At 39.6% G+C, this 18,363-nt stretch overlaps 2 protein-coding genes and 1 long non-coding RNA gene across 6 annotated transcripts in view; 1 reads left to right on the top strand and 2 right to left on the bottom strand.

The window, feature by feature from the left end:
• Positions 1-546: 546 nt before the first annotated feature.
• echdc2 (enoyl CoA hydratase domain containing 2) lies at positions 547-13,084 on the bottom strand. 2 transcript variants are annotated; one of them, XM_017688518.2, is made up of 9 exons: positions 12,634-13,084; positions 10,201-10,268; positions 9,730-9,817; positions 9,308-9,394; positions 7,477-7,569; positions 7,160-7,216; positions 5,866-6,053; positions 3,484-3,582; positions 547-778 (listed from the first exon to the last, which is right to left on the bottom strand). In XM_017688518.2, exons 1-9 carry the CDS (start codon positions 12,866-12,868, stop codon positions 701-703), a joined length of 993 nt encoding a protein of 330 aa, XP_017544007.1. In that variant the 5' UTR covers positions 12,869-13,084; the 3' UTR covers positions 547-700. The 2 variants fall into 2 exon arrangements, with proteins under 2 accessions (XP_017544007.1, XP_037393813.1); XM_037537916.1 differs by lacking the exon at positions 12,634-13,084 and having other exon boundaries at positions 10,187-10,268.
• Positions 12,994-14,316, top strand: LOC108415492. The gene is made up of 2 exons (XR_001857026.2): positions 12,994-13,099; positions 13,201-14,316. It is a non-coding gene; the product is annotated as an uncharacterized LOC108415492 (long non-coding RNA).
• The window catches only part of LOC108415484, a 19,851-nt gene continuing 15,776 nt past the window's right edge, over positions 14,289-18,363 (bottom strand). For all 3 annotated transcript variants that reach the window (XM_037537917.1, XM_017688524.2, XM_037537918.1), the window contains one exon: positions 14,289-15,173. In XM_037537917.1, the coding sequence (XP_037393814.1) occupies positions 14,669-15,173 (505 nt within the window). In that variant the 3' untranslated portion in view covers positions 14,289-14,668. The remainder of the gene's footprint in view (positions 15,174-18,363) is intronic.

The raw sequence follows: 18,363 nt of genomic DNA, 5'->3' as shown, positions 1-18,363 counted from the left end.
AGTATAGGGGAGGGTATTGTGTTTAAAAATAAGTACATATTCATCGTCGTACTTGAGTACATGTAACAGTAAATGTAACTAGTTAACTCCCACGTTTTGGTAGTTTTTTTAGATATGGCACATCAAACTAAGACTGAATTACGCTACAACTTCTTGTTTAAAAATGCATAGTTGACAATCCATAAAATCTCTAAAGACTCTTCACTGAAGCAGTTCTGGCCAGTGGGTAAAACATCTCACCATGTGCTTTCCTTCTTTAAGATACAACCTAAAAGTTCCTCAATAAATCCTTTAAAACAAACAGAGAATAGCTTACAGTCACTGTGAATCAGAAATCAGAACACATTTTCCTTCCATGACCTATTTCTTGGTGAAACACAGTTACAGGAAGGGTCTCTGAGCAGCCTGAGCACTTCACTGGTGGGAGGGGAAGGTACAACATGACATTTTTGGTTAATAGTATATTTGCCCATGATGTTTTACAAGTGAACAAGTGTCACTACAGAAAACTGACTAAGGTGGTGTTGAAATCAACATCTGAGTCTGTTCTTCATGGTTGAATTTATTCGCAGCTTAGTTAAAACAGAGATTCCAAATATGTCTGCTTATTTTACATGATACACAGTAAAAGTAATTCATATGTATTGCACGATCCACAAGATTCATGCATTTACCACTCTGTGTGTGTCAGTTTGCCTGTTTATTCTCCAGTGTACCTGGGAGTTCTCTTCTCTATAAAAGCAGCCATTCCCTCTTGCCGGTCTCGTGTTGGAATGACCTGCAGGAAACAGACAACAATGACTATGGACATGATACATTTCAAATGTTCCATTTTTGGTCCAGATAAACAAATCATAGAGCGCAACTTTTGAAACCAATCAAACAACATTGGTCAACAACTAATTCAAGCTTTAAAGAGATGAGTAAAGTAACTTGCCATACGTGGCTAAAATGAGTATCATGCATTGCAGGCCAAAATGATGAAAGCAAGTGTTTTTTCAGTTTCAAGTTTTTATATTCATTTTTCATTAAGTTATTTTGTCAACAACCAACAGAAGTATGTTGATATCTGGTTTATTGGCCTATTCATAAACCGACATTCACCACTGGCCTGTCTCACGAAGCAGGATTTATGGCTTAACCAGCTAATTTTAGCGTCCATCACATGGAAATGTTTGATCAGGGGTGCCCAGACTTTGCCATACAATTGTAGACAACTGGTATCTGAAATATAAAGTAAATGTTACTCCAATATAATTTGCATAAGCTGTACACTAAAGACGGTGACACTTTTTACCACTATACAATCTTTATCTTTAACATATTTCCATATTATTTCCTTTTTTGAAACCTAAGCTGCTCCACTCCTCATGTTTCACATGACTGGCTATTCAACATTAGCAACAAGCTTTCATGAGCACACGTACAAGAATGAATCGTATCTTATGATCATCTTATCAGTATCTAAACTTGACTGCAGAAGTTGTTGACCACCGTCGTAAAGCAATTTAACAGCGGCTGCATTTGTTCTGTGAGGTTGGAACGTAGCCAGGAACCCTGTCTAAGCTGAATGTATTTTGTGAGACAGACCCCTGGTTTTAATTATTCACAATTTACTAATGTAACCTGATTCAGTTCATCAGGCCTTCAGGGGTATCTGAATGTGAGAATCAGGTATTTATTACTAGAGCTGTAAGAAAACTCTGCAGGAGAATCAGCAGGAGCAAAACAAATGAAAAGAACACCAGCATTTTCAACCTAAACTCGTTCTGCCTTATGTGAAGCACACAGTTGATTACCATGAGCAATGGATTCCATGTACATAGAAAAGAACTAAAAACCCACTGATTCGAAATTCACTTATAATAGAAGCAAATGGGCAGGTGTATACTGATCCTAAGTTTAAAGCAATTTTTTTCACTAAGTGCAGTGTTATTGTTCATTGTTCATAAAATCCTGGAATATTCAGTTAGTTGGGAACAGTTGGGACAGTATGTGAAATGCTACCAAAAAACAGAAAACAGTGCTTTGTAAACTATTTAATAATGTACCAGAGCACACTATTTTGTTTTGCCTTATGAACTTTTGTTTTTTCTTAAATATACACTTGTTCCAAATATGACTCCTGCGATATATTACCAAAAAGTTGGGACAGAGCATGTTTATCACTGTTACATCACCTTTCCTTTGCTTTTAACAGCAATTACTAAATGTTTGGGGACTGAACGTACAAACTGATCCAGTTTCAAAAGCAATTTTTTTTTGCCATTTTTCAGTCACACAAGTCTTCAGCTGAACAACATAATGTTATGTATTTTGGACACATTTCCAATAAGGGACATTACATATCAATGCTGCAAAAAGTGGCTTGGTGATGTCTCACTGAAATTAGAAAGACATCATCTAGAAAGCAGCCTATCTTACTCCAAAATGTGTTCAGTGTTAATGGTGCCTTCACAGAAGTGGTAGTTACCCACTAATACTGTGACATAACCTGTCTTTTGAACTTTAGGCTGGTAAAAATCAGAATGAGCCTTTCCGTGTTTGGCCCAGGGAAAACAACATCCATTATTTCCATAAACAGTCTGAAAGGTTGACTCAGACCACAATAGTTTCCACTGTGGATCAATCCATTTCAGATGACCTTCACCCAGAGAAGTCAGCAGTGTTTCGGGATATTGTTAACAGTTAACTTCCACTGTGCATAGTATACCCTTAACTTGTATTTGAGGACGCAGCAACTGGCTTGTCAAAGTTTTCAAAGCATTTAGTTGTGGGTTTCGGGCTTGCAGTTATTCCTCCAGCTTCCCAGAATCATTTGATGATATGCACTCTAGGGGGAGAATACCTTAAACCCCTTACAATGACTTGTAGAGGAATGTTATTGTTAATCTGCTGAATTTTTGCTGATGCAAGCCATGATCCATCCTTGCTCATAAAGGACTAGGTCTTTTGTGGATGCTCTTTTATACACAAACATGGATGCACCATCTGTATAAGATGTGATTTTTGAACATCTGATTATGTTCCTAGTTTTACATTGCCTGTCCCAACCTTTTTGGAATGTGTTGCAGGCATCATTTTCAGAATGAGCATATATTTAAAAATGCAATGAAGGTAATAAGATAAAACATTACATATTTTGTCTCTGTGCTGTTTGTGTTCAAACACAGGTGAAATTACATTTATAAATTTCAGGTTTTTTTGCATGGTATCTACTGTTCCAACTATTAGAATTGGGTTTGTACACTACTGCCATACACTAATCAGTTACAGCCTTTTGTTCTATGTCAGGATCACAACTCTGGCCCTGGAGGGCCATTGTCCAGCACAGTTCTGCACCCCTGTTATGTTTTAATAAACAAATTACTGGCCGTTATAAAAAAAAATCCATGTTTATTTTTACACAGTAACTGTAGCTTCCAAACATTTGTCCACTGATAACCTTCATCAGAATCTCACACTTCAGCATCAATCTCTCACCCTGGCATAACACATGCCCTCGATGGCCATTCCTGAAGCGATGTCCACCTCGATCCCTCGGTTTATGGCCGCCTTGGCCATCCTCACTGCGACTGGAGCCTGTCAATGAGGAAAAACGGAAACATGACACACACATAGCTAATTAAATTACAGTCATCCAGGAAGATGTTACATCCTGACACCCTAATGAGGTTTTCACACTCTTATCAGATCTATACTTCGTCACAAAAAAGTGGTGACAAAGTTTTGCTTAAACTGGGTCCATCAATGAGGTATAAATAGTCTCCTTGTCTCCAGCTCCATCAATGAGGCATATAAATAGGCCTCTTCTCTCTGGTTTTGTTTTGTGCAGAAAGGGGACACAATTAAAGTATGGCTTAATTATGTTTGGGCATGAAGTATCACACTGCTCGGATCACTTTGTCCTAAATAGGCAGACTGTCAGGGATTGCATGAAAACAGGGAAAGTTTAGCAAAAGTAGGAAGTTCTTGTGGTCTAATATGAACTCTTTCAAAGAAGTTCACTAACAGTTCTGAGTCATAAGTGGTTAGTCAAGAATTCAGCAGATGGGATGAACTATATTTATGGTTCCAAATCATTCTAGTTCTAAACGATACTGTTAAGTTGATTATCGAAAGAATGTGCTTTTGTGACTCAATTAATAGTTTAATAAGCCGTAATCAGAAGGCTGACGCATTAAAGGAAAAATCTGAATAATTAAGTGGAGAAACAAATTAGTGCAGATGCTTTAAGACAGGTGTACTGCATGACACAGTTTTAAAACGAACAGCCTATCATGCTCTGCCGCATGCATGAAAATGCTGAGTAAGCCCAGGTGACCTAAATTCTGAATCAAGATGGCAAAAGTAAATGTCACAACACAAAGAGCGAGTGGTGTTTCAACTGGAATAGTGACTAAAGTGACATCTACATCTAGATCTATGTGGAAAAAACATTAGTAATAGAGTAGGAATTTGTGGCTGTTCATATTCAATGACCGGACCGTGATGTTAGAAAAACAGAAACTGAGAACGTCACTGCAGGACGTGATCATCAAGAACAGTCTGTCCCACAACTATATAGAGGGAAAACATCTATATATTAATAAAAAACAATGGTTTCACTTATGAGATGTTTTTTTTTCCTAATTCTGCAGATACAATCTTTACATTATGTTATGTACTTCATTGGTCCTACAACTTAGCCATTGTGTGGCTAACTATGCCCAACCTGGGAGCAGCACACCATTGTCAGTAGAGCGGCATTAACTGCTTCACCCAAGGGCACAACCAGTCCCCTCTTATTACCTTCATGTGTTAATGTTGATTAAGTCATCACATTAAATATTACAGAGAGGGTGAATAATTAGAAGGCAGAGCTGAACGTGTGGCTGTTTGTTATGAGGAATTGTGTTACCTTGTCGAAATGTCCTAACTTTTATATGTTGATAGCCTAAATAACCTCATCAGAAAATGATGACCAGCAGCAATACTATATGTAGGATATTATGATAGCTTAAATCACCCCATCAGAAAATGCTACTACTGGTAAAGAAATAATTAGGTCATTCTGATGAATCATCTTACCAGGGGGTAAGTAGCAATAGTTACTATGCTATACTAATGTACCAGTAATTGGGACCAATTGTTAGAGCACTGGCAGAAGTTTTGGAAAATGGGAAGTGGGAAGCAGTGAAGAATAGCTGTGACAATATTCCTAACTTCCAGTTTTTTGCACTTCAGTTTTGATTTGACCTTTTCTACATTATGTAGCTTTAAACTATCTAGCTAACTAACATACATTTTTACCATTATTTTGTTTATATGCTTATGTTTCAGCTGTGAACGCATTGTTGGTTGCTTGGTAACAGACATGTCAGTTCATTGCTGACTACAGTTTTTGCATAGATTTCCTAACTTGAGTCTTTCAAAATGGGGACCTTCAAGGCCAAAGTGCTGTGGAGACATGCAGAATCTAAGCCAAGATGCACTGAAGCTGTTTGGTCCGCTTAAAGTGGACCGATTAGCTCTCAGTATTAACAGCACTTGGGCAGATGATGGGAATAGGATTTTATATCTCTCACGCAAACAGACAATAAGGCCTGCAGCTTACAAGATGTTTCATGTGCATGTGCCTACACACTCTTGCACATGCAGCTGTGCTGCAGGAGAACACACACACACACACACACACACACAAATCCCTCAAGTCAGAATGCTAACACACACAGACATTCTGAGCAAGTGTGCTCACAGCAGAAGTAACTCAGTGAGACACCAGCATCAGTAGGATTCTCTTGAAACAGAGCAGGAGAAAGTGTATGTGTGTGCGTGTGTGTGTGTATATATATGTGTGTGTGTGTGTGTGTCAGTCAGACCCACCTGAGGGAGTATCTCTCTAGCCAGGTTCAAAGCTTCTCTGTGGGCTGCATCTCCACTCTCATTTTGCGGGACGGCCCGGTTGACCAGCCCCAGCTCCAGAGCCTCCTGCCCACCGACATGCCGCCCAGTGAAGATCAGCTCTTTTGCCTTTGCGAAACCCACAGCCCGAGGCAACCTTTGACTGCCCCCTAGTGCACAGGGAGCGTAATGCAGAATCATTAAAACCATCCACTGTATGGTTTAAAGAAGCACTTCAGCAAAAACAAAAATCTAGTCTTTACAACATCTGTTGGGAGCATGCCTACTTGCCTGCTACAGTGGTGCCACAGTGGTCTCATGAGCAATTGTGCAGTTTAAAGAGCAAGAAAACTCTTCTGATGATGTATCTTGAAGGTGGGAGAACTTTTGAAAACCTCAATGGCTTTACGAGGGATTCTGAAGGGCTAGCTAGTTGATGTAGATAGAAGTCATATAGCGAATGTTACTGCTAAGAAGACAAATACCACTTCTGTAATTATTAGTCTCTAAATCCCTGGCTATGCTAGCATTCAGTAGCTCTTTATTGTCATTAAGGGATTCCCAATGATTATATGACCCATTTGTGGATTGCATGCTGGGTTTTGTAGTCCAAGAACACTGATGGGCGAAAACAAAAAATGGATCCAAAACTGTGAATTCTGTTATACCAGTTAGGCTGAGGGATGTAATGCTGCACTACAGAATTTTGCATGACAAATAACATGTTAAATGCTAGGTTTACACTGAAATTCTCCTTTAAAGTGGGCAGTGCTTAAAGTGTAGTTGTCTAGCTCTCTGTTGTTGCAAATGCTGGTCCACCTTTCTGTTGTACCTGTGAAAAGGCCCTGTGTCTCAGTTCAGACATCATTTATTATATTCTTCTATATAGTTTGTATCTATATGTTTCCATGTACTTTGTAGTTCACCATATAGTGGCTGAATTTTTGTAGGGTTGTATCAAATTTCATACTACAGCAGCCCTTGATGGCTTTTCCCTTTCTGCTGACAGCAAAAGTGTGTGTCTCAAACTGAAAAATGTTTGTCTTGGCCCTTTAATTACTATACCTACAAAACATTATTTGCATTACGCAGCTAAAGATTTCAAAATGTTATAAAGGTAACTGGTTTTATACCCTGTTGCACTTACCAGAGTGGGAGCATTACTTATAAAGTTACTAATAGTGGCTAATGCAAGTACTCCATTGGAGACACAAGCAAGGTGTCTATTCTCATCTGTCTGCAATTCTCTCTTTACTCTGTTTCATTGTTTTCTCACCTGCCCCTGGGAGGAGTCCCCGTGTGGTCTCGATCAGGCCCACCTGTGCAGTGTATGCTGCAAAACACATAGGCATGAACATCAATACACACACACACACACACACACACACAGAGGACAGCTCAAGGATGCTGCCTCTGCTGCCCCTGCCATAAGCACCCCATCAAGACTCAATGCTGATTCATATGTTTGCCACCGCCGTTTATGCAAATGACTACAAAGCCCACAAGCCCCCTCCCTTCCTCATTCAGTAGGTACCCCACTCTTGTCGCTCACCTGTCACAACCTGCCCCAGTAAGGTCAAAGTACACACTCACCCATCGTCCGGAGGTCACAGGCCAGTGCCAGCTCCAGCCCACCCCCGAGAGCAAAGCCGTCCACCGCAGCGATGGTTGGCATGGGCAATGCAGCTGGCAGAGAACAGGCACAGAGCATATTTCAGACAGATCATACATCAAACCAGCATCCAGCTGGGTTTTACTAGAACAGTGCTTCCAAATCTGGTCCCGGAGTACACCATCCTGCACATTTTGGTGTTTGCTTAGCTCCCACACACCTGATCCAACTAATGAGGGCTGGGTTTCCCAGAAGCATCTTGGCACAAAGATCACTGGTAAAAGGCAGAGCGAGAATCACAAATACCGTCTCTAGAAGTCAAGATGATCTCAATACTACAAAGCTTTGGGAAACTGGGCCCAGCTCAATAAAAAGCTCTTGTGCAGCTAAATTGCTCACACAGATAACAAAATTATATTTTTTTATAAAATTATATTCCATTTGAGAAGGAAAGATTTTCAAATCAGACCTGAATTGAAAAAATCAGATTTGTATTAGGGCTCTTTAACCACCTCGTAATTCAGGATCCAGTAATATTTGAGAGAAGAATGTTCACAGGACAAAATGAATCGCGTAGTGAACATTTTTATATAACACCAGGTGTGATAGAGGCGATTTTTTGAAAACCCTATTCATTTTGGCCATAGCGAAATGGAGCTCAGACCCGACGTTCCTAGTATGGGCATAAGAGCAGGGCGCCAACTACTAAATGACGACACGACTACAGTGGTCTATCTGTGTTTTTGTTATGTGCCCCCACAGGCTGTCCAGGCACTGCACTTCTGCACTTCCAAGTTCTGCCTTTTGCATTCTGTCAACATTACATTATAAATTCAAATTTAGAAAAAAACGATTTTTGACATTTGTGAACTGATTCAGAATCAGCCACGTCCGCATCGCAATGCATCTAAGAATCGAATTCTCCCCCCCACCCCTAACACCCAGGGTGTGTTGTGATTTGATAACGATCCAATCACTCAAATCATACTCAGAGGTGGTCAGACACGGATCTTAACCACATTCAGCACAAGTGTTTTCTATATCTTTGTAATTATGCAAGAAGAAATGCATTTTCTTAGTCTTGACTAGCAGGTGAGAGGACACAAGGAAACACACGGTGGAGAACATGCATCCAAGCTAAGCATGTTGATTTGTAACAGAGAGAAAATGGAAAAACGGAAAGGAAAATCCAAACAATATACACATTACTAGGCTTTTAATATAAGACAGTAAAATCTGATCTCATCTGATCAGACTGGGGATGCATTTTAGCGAACAGTGTAAATGGAATCCAAAATATATCCAGTACAATCCGGCTAGATGTTAACACATGTTAGTGTAAGGTCCCTCCATCTTTTCAACAGGTCTTTATAATCAGACTTAGGAAACTAAAGAAAATACTAAAATGTGCAGGGCAAGTCCTGGATCAGGATGGGGAATCATTGTTCTAGAGCAATATTATACAGAAAAAACTGAATCTGTCATCTGTTCTAAACTGTTACCACATCAAGCAAGTCCTTCAGGCAACATGAAAACAAATGCTTAACTAGGCAGCATGTGATCATGAACTTTGAGTAAAACAGCATTACAGAGTCAATTTGCCTAACCTTATTTGCTGAAGCCCAAAGAAAACTAGATAACAGAAACATTTCTGTGGAAGAGGCATCTACTCTGCTTTGCGAGACTCAGAAGCTTGTTCATAAAACTCGGTCAGAGCACACTGTTTTCATCTAGACTGGTGTCAAGTCTCAGAACTCAAAATATTCACAGTGCATGACCAGTGCTCTTTTTATCATCATCATCATCTCTCACCTATCTCATTCATTAGAGAGCGAAGACCATGCACAAACAGCTCAGCCTCCGAGTTGCTCATCTGGGCTCTCTCCTTTAGATCTGCCCCTGGAACAAAAAAACATAACACTGCATAACACCACAGAAGTGCAGCTCTTGTGATGTGATGAATATTAATGACTTCCGTTTCTGCCCTTGGGTCTTAAAACATGGCATTCTCTCCAAAAGGTGAAATGAAAGCAAATTCTTAAATTTAAAGGTTCCTAAATGGCTCTTGGATTAGATTCTGCAATATGTGGAGGTTCATTAAACTTTAAATAGCTTCCACTCATACATCTCATTTACAAAAATGGAATCATCCACAGAAATGTTCTCTGGGAACCAAAAGTGGTTCTTCTATGGCAAAGAGTATATCTGCATTTTCTGTATAGATGAAAGCTGACCTGCACAAAACACTCTGGGCACCAGACTCCTAAAGATCACCACCCGGGCAGCTGAGTCATGCTGCAAGCCTGACACCAACTCTCGTATCTACAGAGAGAGTGAGAAAGAGAGTGGGAGAAATATTGATGGAACCAGAGAAATTGAGGCATGGGAGATGGGCAGACTCAGAGACAGGAGCAAAGAAACACAATAAATCCTGACTATTTTTGTTTTCTTTATATTCCGTTTATTGATTTAGTTTTTCTGTCAAGCTGACACGAATTCTTCCTTCCCCCGGACACCGCCTGACGTAGACAGATAAAAAGGGCCTTAAAGAGAGCGCACAAAAAGAAACTAAACGAGAGAAAAACAGAAGAGAGGGAGTATTGATGGGTTGAGGTTGCCTGCTTAGTTTTTTGTAGTATGTGAACAGCAGAGAGTGATATGGAACAACAGGCTGTTTCCACGGATACGCACAGGTGTCATCTCACCTGACCCACAAACACATGGCCCAGGGAGTTCCGTGCCCGTTGCCGACACATCAGTACTTCCACTATACCTAAACGGGTAGCAAGAGCGAGAGAGAGACAGAGAGAGAGACAAGGATAATCAGGTTCAGTTGGGTAATTGCAGCAGCCCTGTATGTGCTTAGAACTCAAAATAGTAACTTTTCACCCAGTCACTGCATTTAAACTTTATCCTGCCATGTGGGGTTGAGAACCAGATCAGTGTTTATGCCTTTGTTAATTATTCAATATCTCTGAGGGTAGGAGCCAGACTTCTTATCCAACTGCAGCTGTGACCCTACCCATGCGTACCTGACACAGAACACATTACTACTGCACTACTGCACTAAAGCAGGATTCCAGTCTAGACCTCTGAATTTCAGGAAACTGGGAAATGTTCAATATGCAGTTAATGTCCAGAAGACAGGTAACAGTAAACAGTCACAAAACAACCCAAGTCCCCCGCACCAGCGCTTTTTCCAGTTTCCTCAAATCGTTTTAAATTTCTTTTCTATTATTATTGTTGTTTTGGTGGATTGTTTAGATAATGTGTTTGTCTATTTATGCATAAAAACAAACTCACATCCCTTAGGCATTTGACTATTTGACTGCTCTGCACTTGAATGTTGTAGCTAATGATGGTTTTATATACAATACTTTCCATTTTTAATGTGTACAAGTAAAAGTAACAAGTAACAAGTAAATTAACTAGTTTTATACAACCTAAATAAATACACTCAATGAGTGATCTAGTTGTTGTTAATTGCTTTGTTACCACTTGAAGTCGTTTATTTTTAGTTGTGCTGGTGATCCTTTCTTACAGTGTAAATTAAAAATAAAAAGTTGGGTTTTTTTCTTAAAAAACAAACTTTAAGTGATATACATGGTCATGTGACAGGTGGCATTGACTTTGGGGTCATCAATGCCATACTCGTGTCAGAAGGCCCTGCCTAAAAGTTTACTGTTACAGGGGTGAAACTGAACCAGATGGTTCTTTATTGGACCTACAGTACTATGGCACTATGGCACTATTTAGGTGCGCACATTCTATTAATTCCATGAATATCTCTCAATTCTAGGGGGTTCCTGAAAACAAGCTTCTTATGAAGTTCATCACTGTTTGTTAGGAAAAACAGATGCTCAACTACAGAGCAACAGGGAAAGGTTACTGTTAAGCCGGCGAGCTTCTGTCTTTTCTATTCTTAACTATCTAGAGCTGCAGCAGTGATCTGCCTCAGGGGGGTGCTGTAGCAGACTTTACTCAGTTGCCTTTTCATAGCCTATCAACTGCAACTATGCCCAGTATACATCTCAATAGCATATTTGTAAATCTGAAAGCTTAGCCAATTTCGCAAGAGATTGGTGGAAAGAATGAATTGTTATTTATTTCTAACACCGAAGACAAAAGATGAGATGTGTAAGATCTCACTTACTAGTCTTACCAGATTAGAAAAGAGCATATCCAAATAAAGCGGCACTACAGCGACTGAGTTAGCAGCCAGCCAAAATAGGACCTCTCAAAGACCAGGAGGTATTCTGCACACTGATTACAACTAACAAACAAGAACAGTAAAGCATTCAAATTAAACTAATTTTAACGTCCTCTCCAAAGAACTTGTAGAGAGGAGAATTACCACACTGCAGTGTCTTCTGGGTTTCTCAGACGCTAGAGGGCGCTCCTGAGCGAGTCCAAAATGAATGAGTTGGGGTGGAGCGTTTGAGCAAAATCAGTTTGTAAATGCTTAAACATTATTTATGTAAAAGAATACAATCATTTCCTCAACACTGAATAGCATAAAACATTTTAACACCGCTATTATATTTTAAGCGCTGTAAAACTCGAGTTATAGGAGTTTAAACCACGCCTCATGTATGTGCTCCATGTTTGTGAGTGCTAACAGCCAATGAGCTGCTCTGTTCACCAACCAATGAGCACTCAGTCGCAGTAAAAAAAAACGGAAATATATATATATATATATATATATATAGGGAAGTTTTCATTGCTTTTTTTAGTTAAATACATCCTGCTACTTTCAAAAATGAATGGAAAGTTCTGGGTAAGTGATTATAAACTTTTCAGCTTTCGTTTTCATTAGGGACTCGCGTTTTTCAGTCGTGTTTTCGATATAACGGGGGAAATAGGAAGTGTCCATGCTCCTCTCTGCTCTCCAAACAGGCCCCAAACAGCGAGTCCACTGGCGGCGCCACAGTAGCTACTGAACCTGATGAGCTGAGTCAGGTGTGTTTCAGAGGAAGCACTAAACTAAACCAATCCCTCCAGGACTGGAACTGACACTAATCTAGACCGATTGGAACCATCTGAGATTATTTACACGGCTTTAAAAGGCGGGCCGAACCCCCAGGTGTGTACGTTCAGAAGCGCAGGGCAGGTGTAAATAGTGTAAACAGTGCACCTACCATTGTCGTCACCTTCAAGGCGACTTACGCCCACTTCGACAGCGTCTTTGTCCGGCCTGTCAGCGCACAGTGCCCGCCTCTGCGTCAGGTGAACCCGCACAAAGGGCTTTCCGGAGCCGGAGCCTCTGGCGGTGAGAGGGACGGAACCGTGAAGGCCGCTGAAGCCCAAACCCGCCTGAGCAGGACTGCGGGCAAATGACCAGAGACCACCAGCCAGCCTCGGCAGGACGGTCATGGTCCGTGCAGTTTGGTGTGTACAGCAGTGCGAGAGGAAGGGCAGCGTGATAAACGGAGGAGGTGTGGAGTAGCTTTGTGGAAGTTTTCCACGGCGAACATTCCGAGTTTACAAGAGAGCCTCAGCCGAGCTCCGCCTGTTCGGCCAGCCTGTTTCAGTTTCCTTCTACTTCCTCAGCAGCGTGGCCATGGAAACTTTAGACGTCAGCACTGACTAGGCAGCTTTTCTCAGGTACACGACGCTTACTGTGCATTAGATTTTCTTCATTTTATTATTATTTATTATTATTATTATTATTTCACTACTTCAGTGGCGCATATCTGAACTTTCAGAACCAAGAAATGCGCGTCCGTTTCACAGCACTTTGTGAGCGGGGGCCCATCACCAGAGGGCGATACTGTTATAGAGAGTCCGGCGCTGAGGAGCTGCAGAGCTGCAGAGCCTGGGAGCGGGAGAGAAGCGCTGTAGCGTGGCCTTTCGGGTTCGACAGAAAACAAAGACATAGTTTACAATTCAATATCAACACGGTTCAAAATAATAAAAAATAAAAATCTAACCTACAGGTATAGTAATCATTAATAATAATAAGAAATTATTATTATTATTATTATTATTATTATTATTATTATTATTACTGTAAGTTCAGTTTCTATAGCACATTTCACATACAGAAGCCCTGATAGCGAGAAGATAGAGGGCCACTGTTGGCCCACTGATGGCAAAGCTGGCGTTTTCTGGTCGGCCCACTAGTGTTTAAGCAGAGTATTAGACAAAATTCCACATCATTCCTCATTTTTCACTTCCAGTCCAATTTACTTCTTTTTCCTTCCTTTATTTTTGTAGTTATACTTTTTCAATTAGTTTAGTAAATAGTTCTGATCTAGCACAATGTCAGCAACAACATTTTCTATAAATCCTTTTATATCAGGCCAAGTCATTATTTATTTATTTATCTATGTTGTTTAATATTTGTCTTGTTGTATTCTCTGAAATAAAAGGCAATGTACATTTTAAAATCTGATTAAGGAGATTTAAAAACTAGTTAGAGCTTGTATGCAGGACCGTAATCTGGGTGGACCAGAGATGGCAAACAGTCAGCAGGGTGCTGACCTTATCAAGCCAGCAGACCGAGATATATACTCGCTGTCTGGGAGGCTGTTTGATTTTTACAGGTGTAAAATCATTCTGAGTGGTTAGATATGAAATGTTCTATTTTAGAGAAACAGAAGTGATGACAGGAACCAGATGTCTGATGCATTTTCTGCCTATCACATTATTACATTAAATATTCTCAGATATGTTGCCCAGTGCCTGAGATGTTGTTGTCTTATGATAGTTTTGTGATTAGGTTTTGGTCTAAAATGCATATTTTTAAATATGTGGGACAGAGCGGTACATGCAAGGTACTGTAAGGCAAAAGAGCACCCAATAAAAAAAACTTCAAATTACTCTGAATGACTTTGTATTTTTATATTACTACAACTTAATTACACACAACTTTCAAATATGGGTAGAATTTAGTTTTAAGGTAAGTCTCAGCTGTATTTTGTATCTTTAAAAAGGCCTGTAGGTTTTAGCATAGTAGCAAAGGTTTTAGCATAGGAACTGTAGCAAAGTTGCATTCTTAGAGGATTTATTGCCTAAAATTCAGTTGTCTAGTCAATTATAGTCTACATTTTAAAGGTATAGTAATAGTGCATTGATTAGAGCTCCATGTCTGAGATGAGTGAAGGTGTAGCTGTGTTTCTGTGTGTGAAAGAAACACAGACGTGTGTGTTACAGTCATTAGTGTCTGTGTCTCTAGAGTTTTTTGGAGAATATCTCTCTGATGCTCAGCTCTCTTTCACATGGCGGCCGGCCGCGGTGGCGTATGTATCTGGCTTTGCGAGCCTCCGCTAAGGCCTGTGCGAAGTTGGGCAGCACATGAACTGTCCTTAAACGGCCATCAGGTGCAAGGGAGTCCAAAAGGGGGGAAGGAGGAGAGGAAAGGGACGTGGCTCCATCAGTTTCTTCAGCTTTTTCCTTGTCTTTCTCTTGCGTCACCATCAGTTCTCTTCCTTTCTGACTGTCTCTAGGCCTGTCTCTCTCTGTTTCCCACACTGACCTCTGACCCTCCCTCCCCCTGTCTCTATATGTCTCTCTCTCCCTGTTCTCCTCTCTCTCTGGAGGCAGTGTGTTGGTGGGCTGCAGTTTGAGCTCAGGTAGACAGAGAGGTGCTGTGGAGTTATCAGCCTTGGTCTCCCCACTGCTGATAAATTCCTGAACACGAGCCTGCAGAGAGCTGCTGGACTGTGGCTTCACCGGCCTATGGAGAGAGGGAGAGAGAGAGATGAGAGGGGCTAGTTTTTTTTATTGTTCAGCAAAACTGAACTTTATTTCTTAGGCCTGTTTCCAAACATTTAGTGATCCTAAGTGATGTACTCGAGGACTTAATTTTAGTTGTATATGTATGAAAAAAAAGATTTATTCATTTTGATTAGGAAAACAAGCTTAATGACAGCTTACGTAAACACACTTAAACAATTATTAATATTAAAAATAACTAGAAATTGAACTTCATACAGAAGACATTACATTTTTACGCTAAATATGTATCTTCCTACTGAATTGGTTCAAAATTGAAGGGGGTTGAAAACATTTTGGACATTTAACAGACTTGGACTTTAGATTAAATTCCTTTTGCTCTGAATGACCCTGTGTCTTAATTCTGTTATATTTTATAAAGATAAAAAATTGAATATTTTTATTTCATCAGTACCAAAAAAAATCACTTCTGAAACTTTACCAAATGTATCAGCGGTGACTTTTTTGAGCTAATTTTGAGCACAACTCAAACACCAGCTTTGAACACTTGCACACACAATAATTTTTTTCAATAAAACAGAAAAAAGTTTACTCAATTGCAGAAAATGTGTTTCAGTAGTGACCGGTTAGAGTTACACACTCATGTTCAGGTTTTGGGACATTTTTCAAAAAAACTCTGTGGGCATGAGGGACAGGGATGCAGTCTCACTTCTTGCTCTGAATTACAGGCTATGAACTAAAACTTTGTGTTTCAGCAATGACAAAAATGTAGGATAGCATTTTTGAGTACAGTTTTTTTTTTTAAATAAAAAACCCCTGAAATTTAGCTGTTAGGTCCTTTAGATAGACATGTTCCAATGAAAAGCACCCGGTATATGATTTTGCTTATTACTATTCAATTAAAAATTGGGTTTAAAGATCATAACATATTGCTTGTAAATATCGAAACTCTGAATAATTAATTTTATGATTTTTTTTTCTCACTGTGGGGCCTCTGTTTGAACTAATTCAGTATGAAGGTCCATATGTATAAAATAGACAATTAAAAAATAAATACAAAACAATAAAGTGTGTTAAAATGGCATATCTCTGCTTTTTTACTTTTTTTGGAAGGAAAGCCATCAGTGATGCACTATTTCTAAAAGAATCCAGACACCCCTTCTTATTATTCAGCTGCTTTGAGGTCACCATTGCTGACACAGGCATTCAGTTTGCATAAACACAGCTTGTATAACTTCTATAGAAAAGCACTGTCAGTAAAATTGAGCGCTCATGAGCCTAACATCGCCATGCCTAATAGTGTCGGCTATAAGGTATAAAGCCCTCCAGCGTTGGGCTGTGGAGCAGTGGAACTGTGTGGATGATGGACCTCCATCCAGTATCATTGGGATGTGTTAAAATAGAGATTGTGATCCAGAACTAATCATCTGACATCAGTACCTGACATCACTAATACTTTTGTGGCTGAATATAATCAAAATTCTCATAGCAATGTTCCAACATCTAGTGTAAAGACTTCCCAGAAGAGCAGAGGCTGTTCCTGCAGCAAAGGTGGAAAAATCCTCCCTATTAATACCATTGATTTCAGAATAAATGTTGGATGAGCAAGTTTCTTTGTGTTTGTCCATAAGCTATGAGACAGAATATGTTACATTTTTGTCCCCAGAAATGATGAGGTATAGTTCAGTATGTGGGCTGCTGGGTGATGTAGTTTTTAGGCAGTTTTTGTCAGGAATAGAAATGAAGTGCTTTAACAAGTGTTGCAATTTTGCAAGAAGAGGTCTGTAATAAACAACCCTGGTCATTCCACTCGTATGTAAGTATGTCAGGGGCACAAAATACAGCTTCTTCATTGAAGTTGATGCAGATTAAAGGTAACAGGCAATAGACAACAAACAAGGTTCTTGCACATATTAACAATACAACTGGTATCCATCCTCACTTTCATACAACATAACATTTACAAATTGATTTACTGATAAAAACATTGAGGTATCTGGACAAACAGTGGTGCAAATATGGGCTAGTGTAAGTAAGGGTCACTGTACATAGATTATATGAAATGAATAAATGTTTCATTGTTCTTGAAACATTCACTCAGCTCGTCAGAAGCTCACTTACGCCTGCATGAGATTAAAGGAAAAAGTTTCTGAAGAGTGAAGCCTAGAGAAATATGAAATAATGGGCTCCAGCACGCGAGTCCCTGAATTGCATCACACTGATGTGCAACTAAAAAAGAACTTCTGAGAGAATCTGATGAAATGCATGAATGACAGTTATGATGAAATCATCTGCGTATTTGTGGGAATTCAGACGAGACCCTCAAGCCTTTAACCCTCGCAATTTCTACGCTGGCTAACTTCCACTTCAGAGGTCTGTTATCGAGTATCGAAAGAATTCTAAGCAAATTCTCATGGCATACCAGTCAACGTCTGGAGATATCTGATTCAGTGTGTGATTTCATAACCTTGGACATTTTCATCTAAAGACTTTGTTGGTTAATGTCTATTTCAGTTTATTTCCAAAACAGAAAAGTGGAACTTCTTAAAACCTTTTGGAAAAACATCCTTAGTGACCTTAGGAGAGAAAGTCCAGAGTGTAAAGTTACATCAAAGCACGGGGCGGCTACTTTTAAAGAATCTGAAATATAAAATATTTTGATTTGTTTAACACGGAGTCATTGAATAATTGCATATATAGTAATTTTGTAAAAAAAAAAAAAAAAAAAAAACTTATCTAGAACAAACATTCTAATCATATAGTAATTACTATGCGATAATTAATTTTGGTTCATTTCTGTTGGTCTTTTTACCAGATGTTTGCAAAAAAAGGTACAAGGTTTTGTCCCAACAGCAACTATTTAATAGTTTTAAGTAAATGTAAACATTTATATAAGTAGGTGTATCCAAAGTTCTGATTGGTACTGTACCCCAGCCTATTTGTCAGATGACCAGTTCACAGTTTCATCTGAATTGAAGCTTCAGTTAACAAATAGATAAGAAGGCCGTCCAAAAGACTGGCACATCGTCATCAGAAGTGCTCAGATGAAACTGTTCCACCTTCCAGAAGATCCTTCATTCATGTTCAGCCATGATCTTTATTTCACCCCCACATGTAAGATTGTCTCATTGCCCACCCTAGGCTACCCCACGACCCCAAAGCTGGGATTCTCTGTTAAAGACACTGCAGTG

This window comes from Pygocentrus nattereri, chromosome 4 (assembly GCF_015220715.1).
Source record: "Pygocentrus nattereri isolate fPygNat1 chromosome 4, fPygNat1.pri, whole genome shotgun sequence".
In the NCBI taxonomy this organism is placed as follows: domain Eukaryota; kingdom Metazoa; phylum Chordata; class Actinopteri; order Characiformes; family Serrasalmidae; genus Pygocentrus; species Pygocentrus nattereri.
Note: the sequence above shows the minus strand (reverse complement) of the source record. Positions and strands in the feature narration are given on the sequence as shown.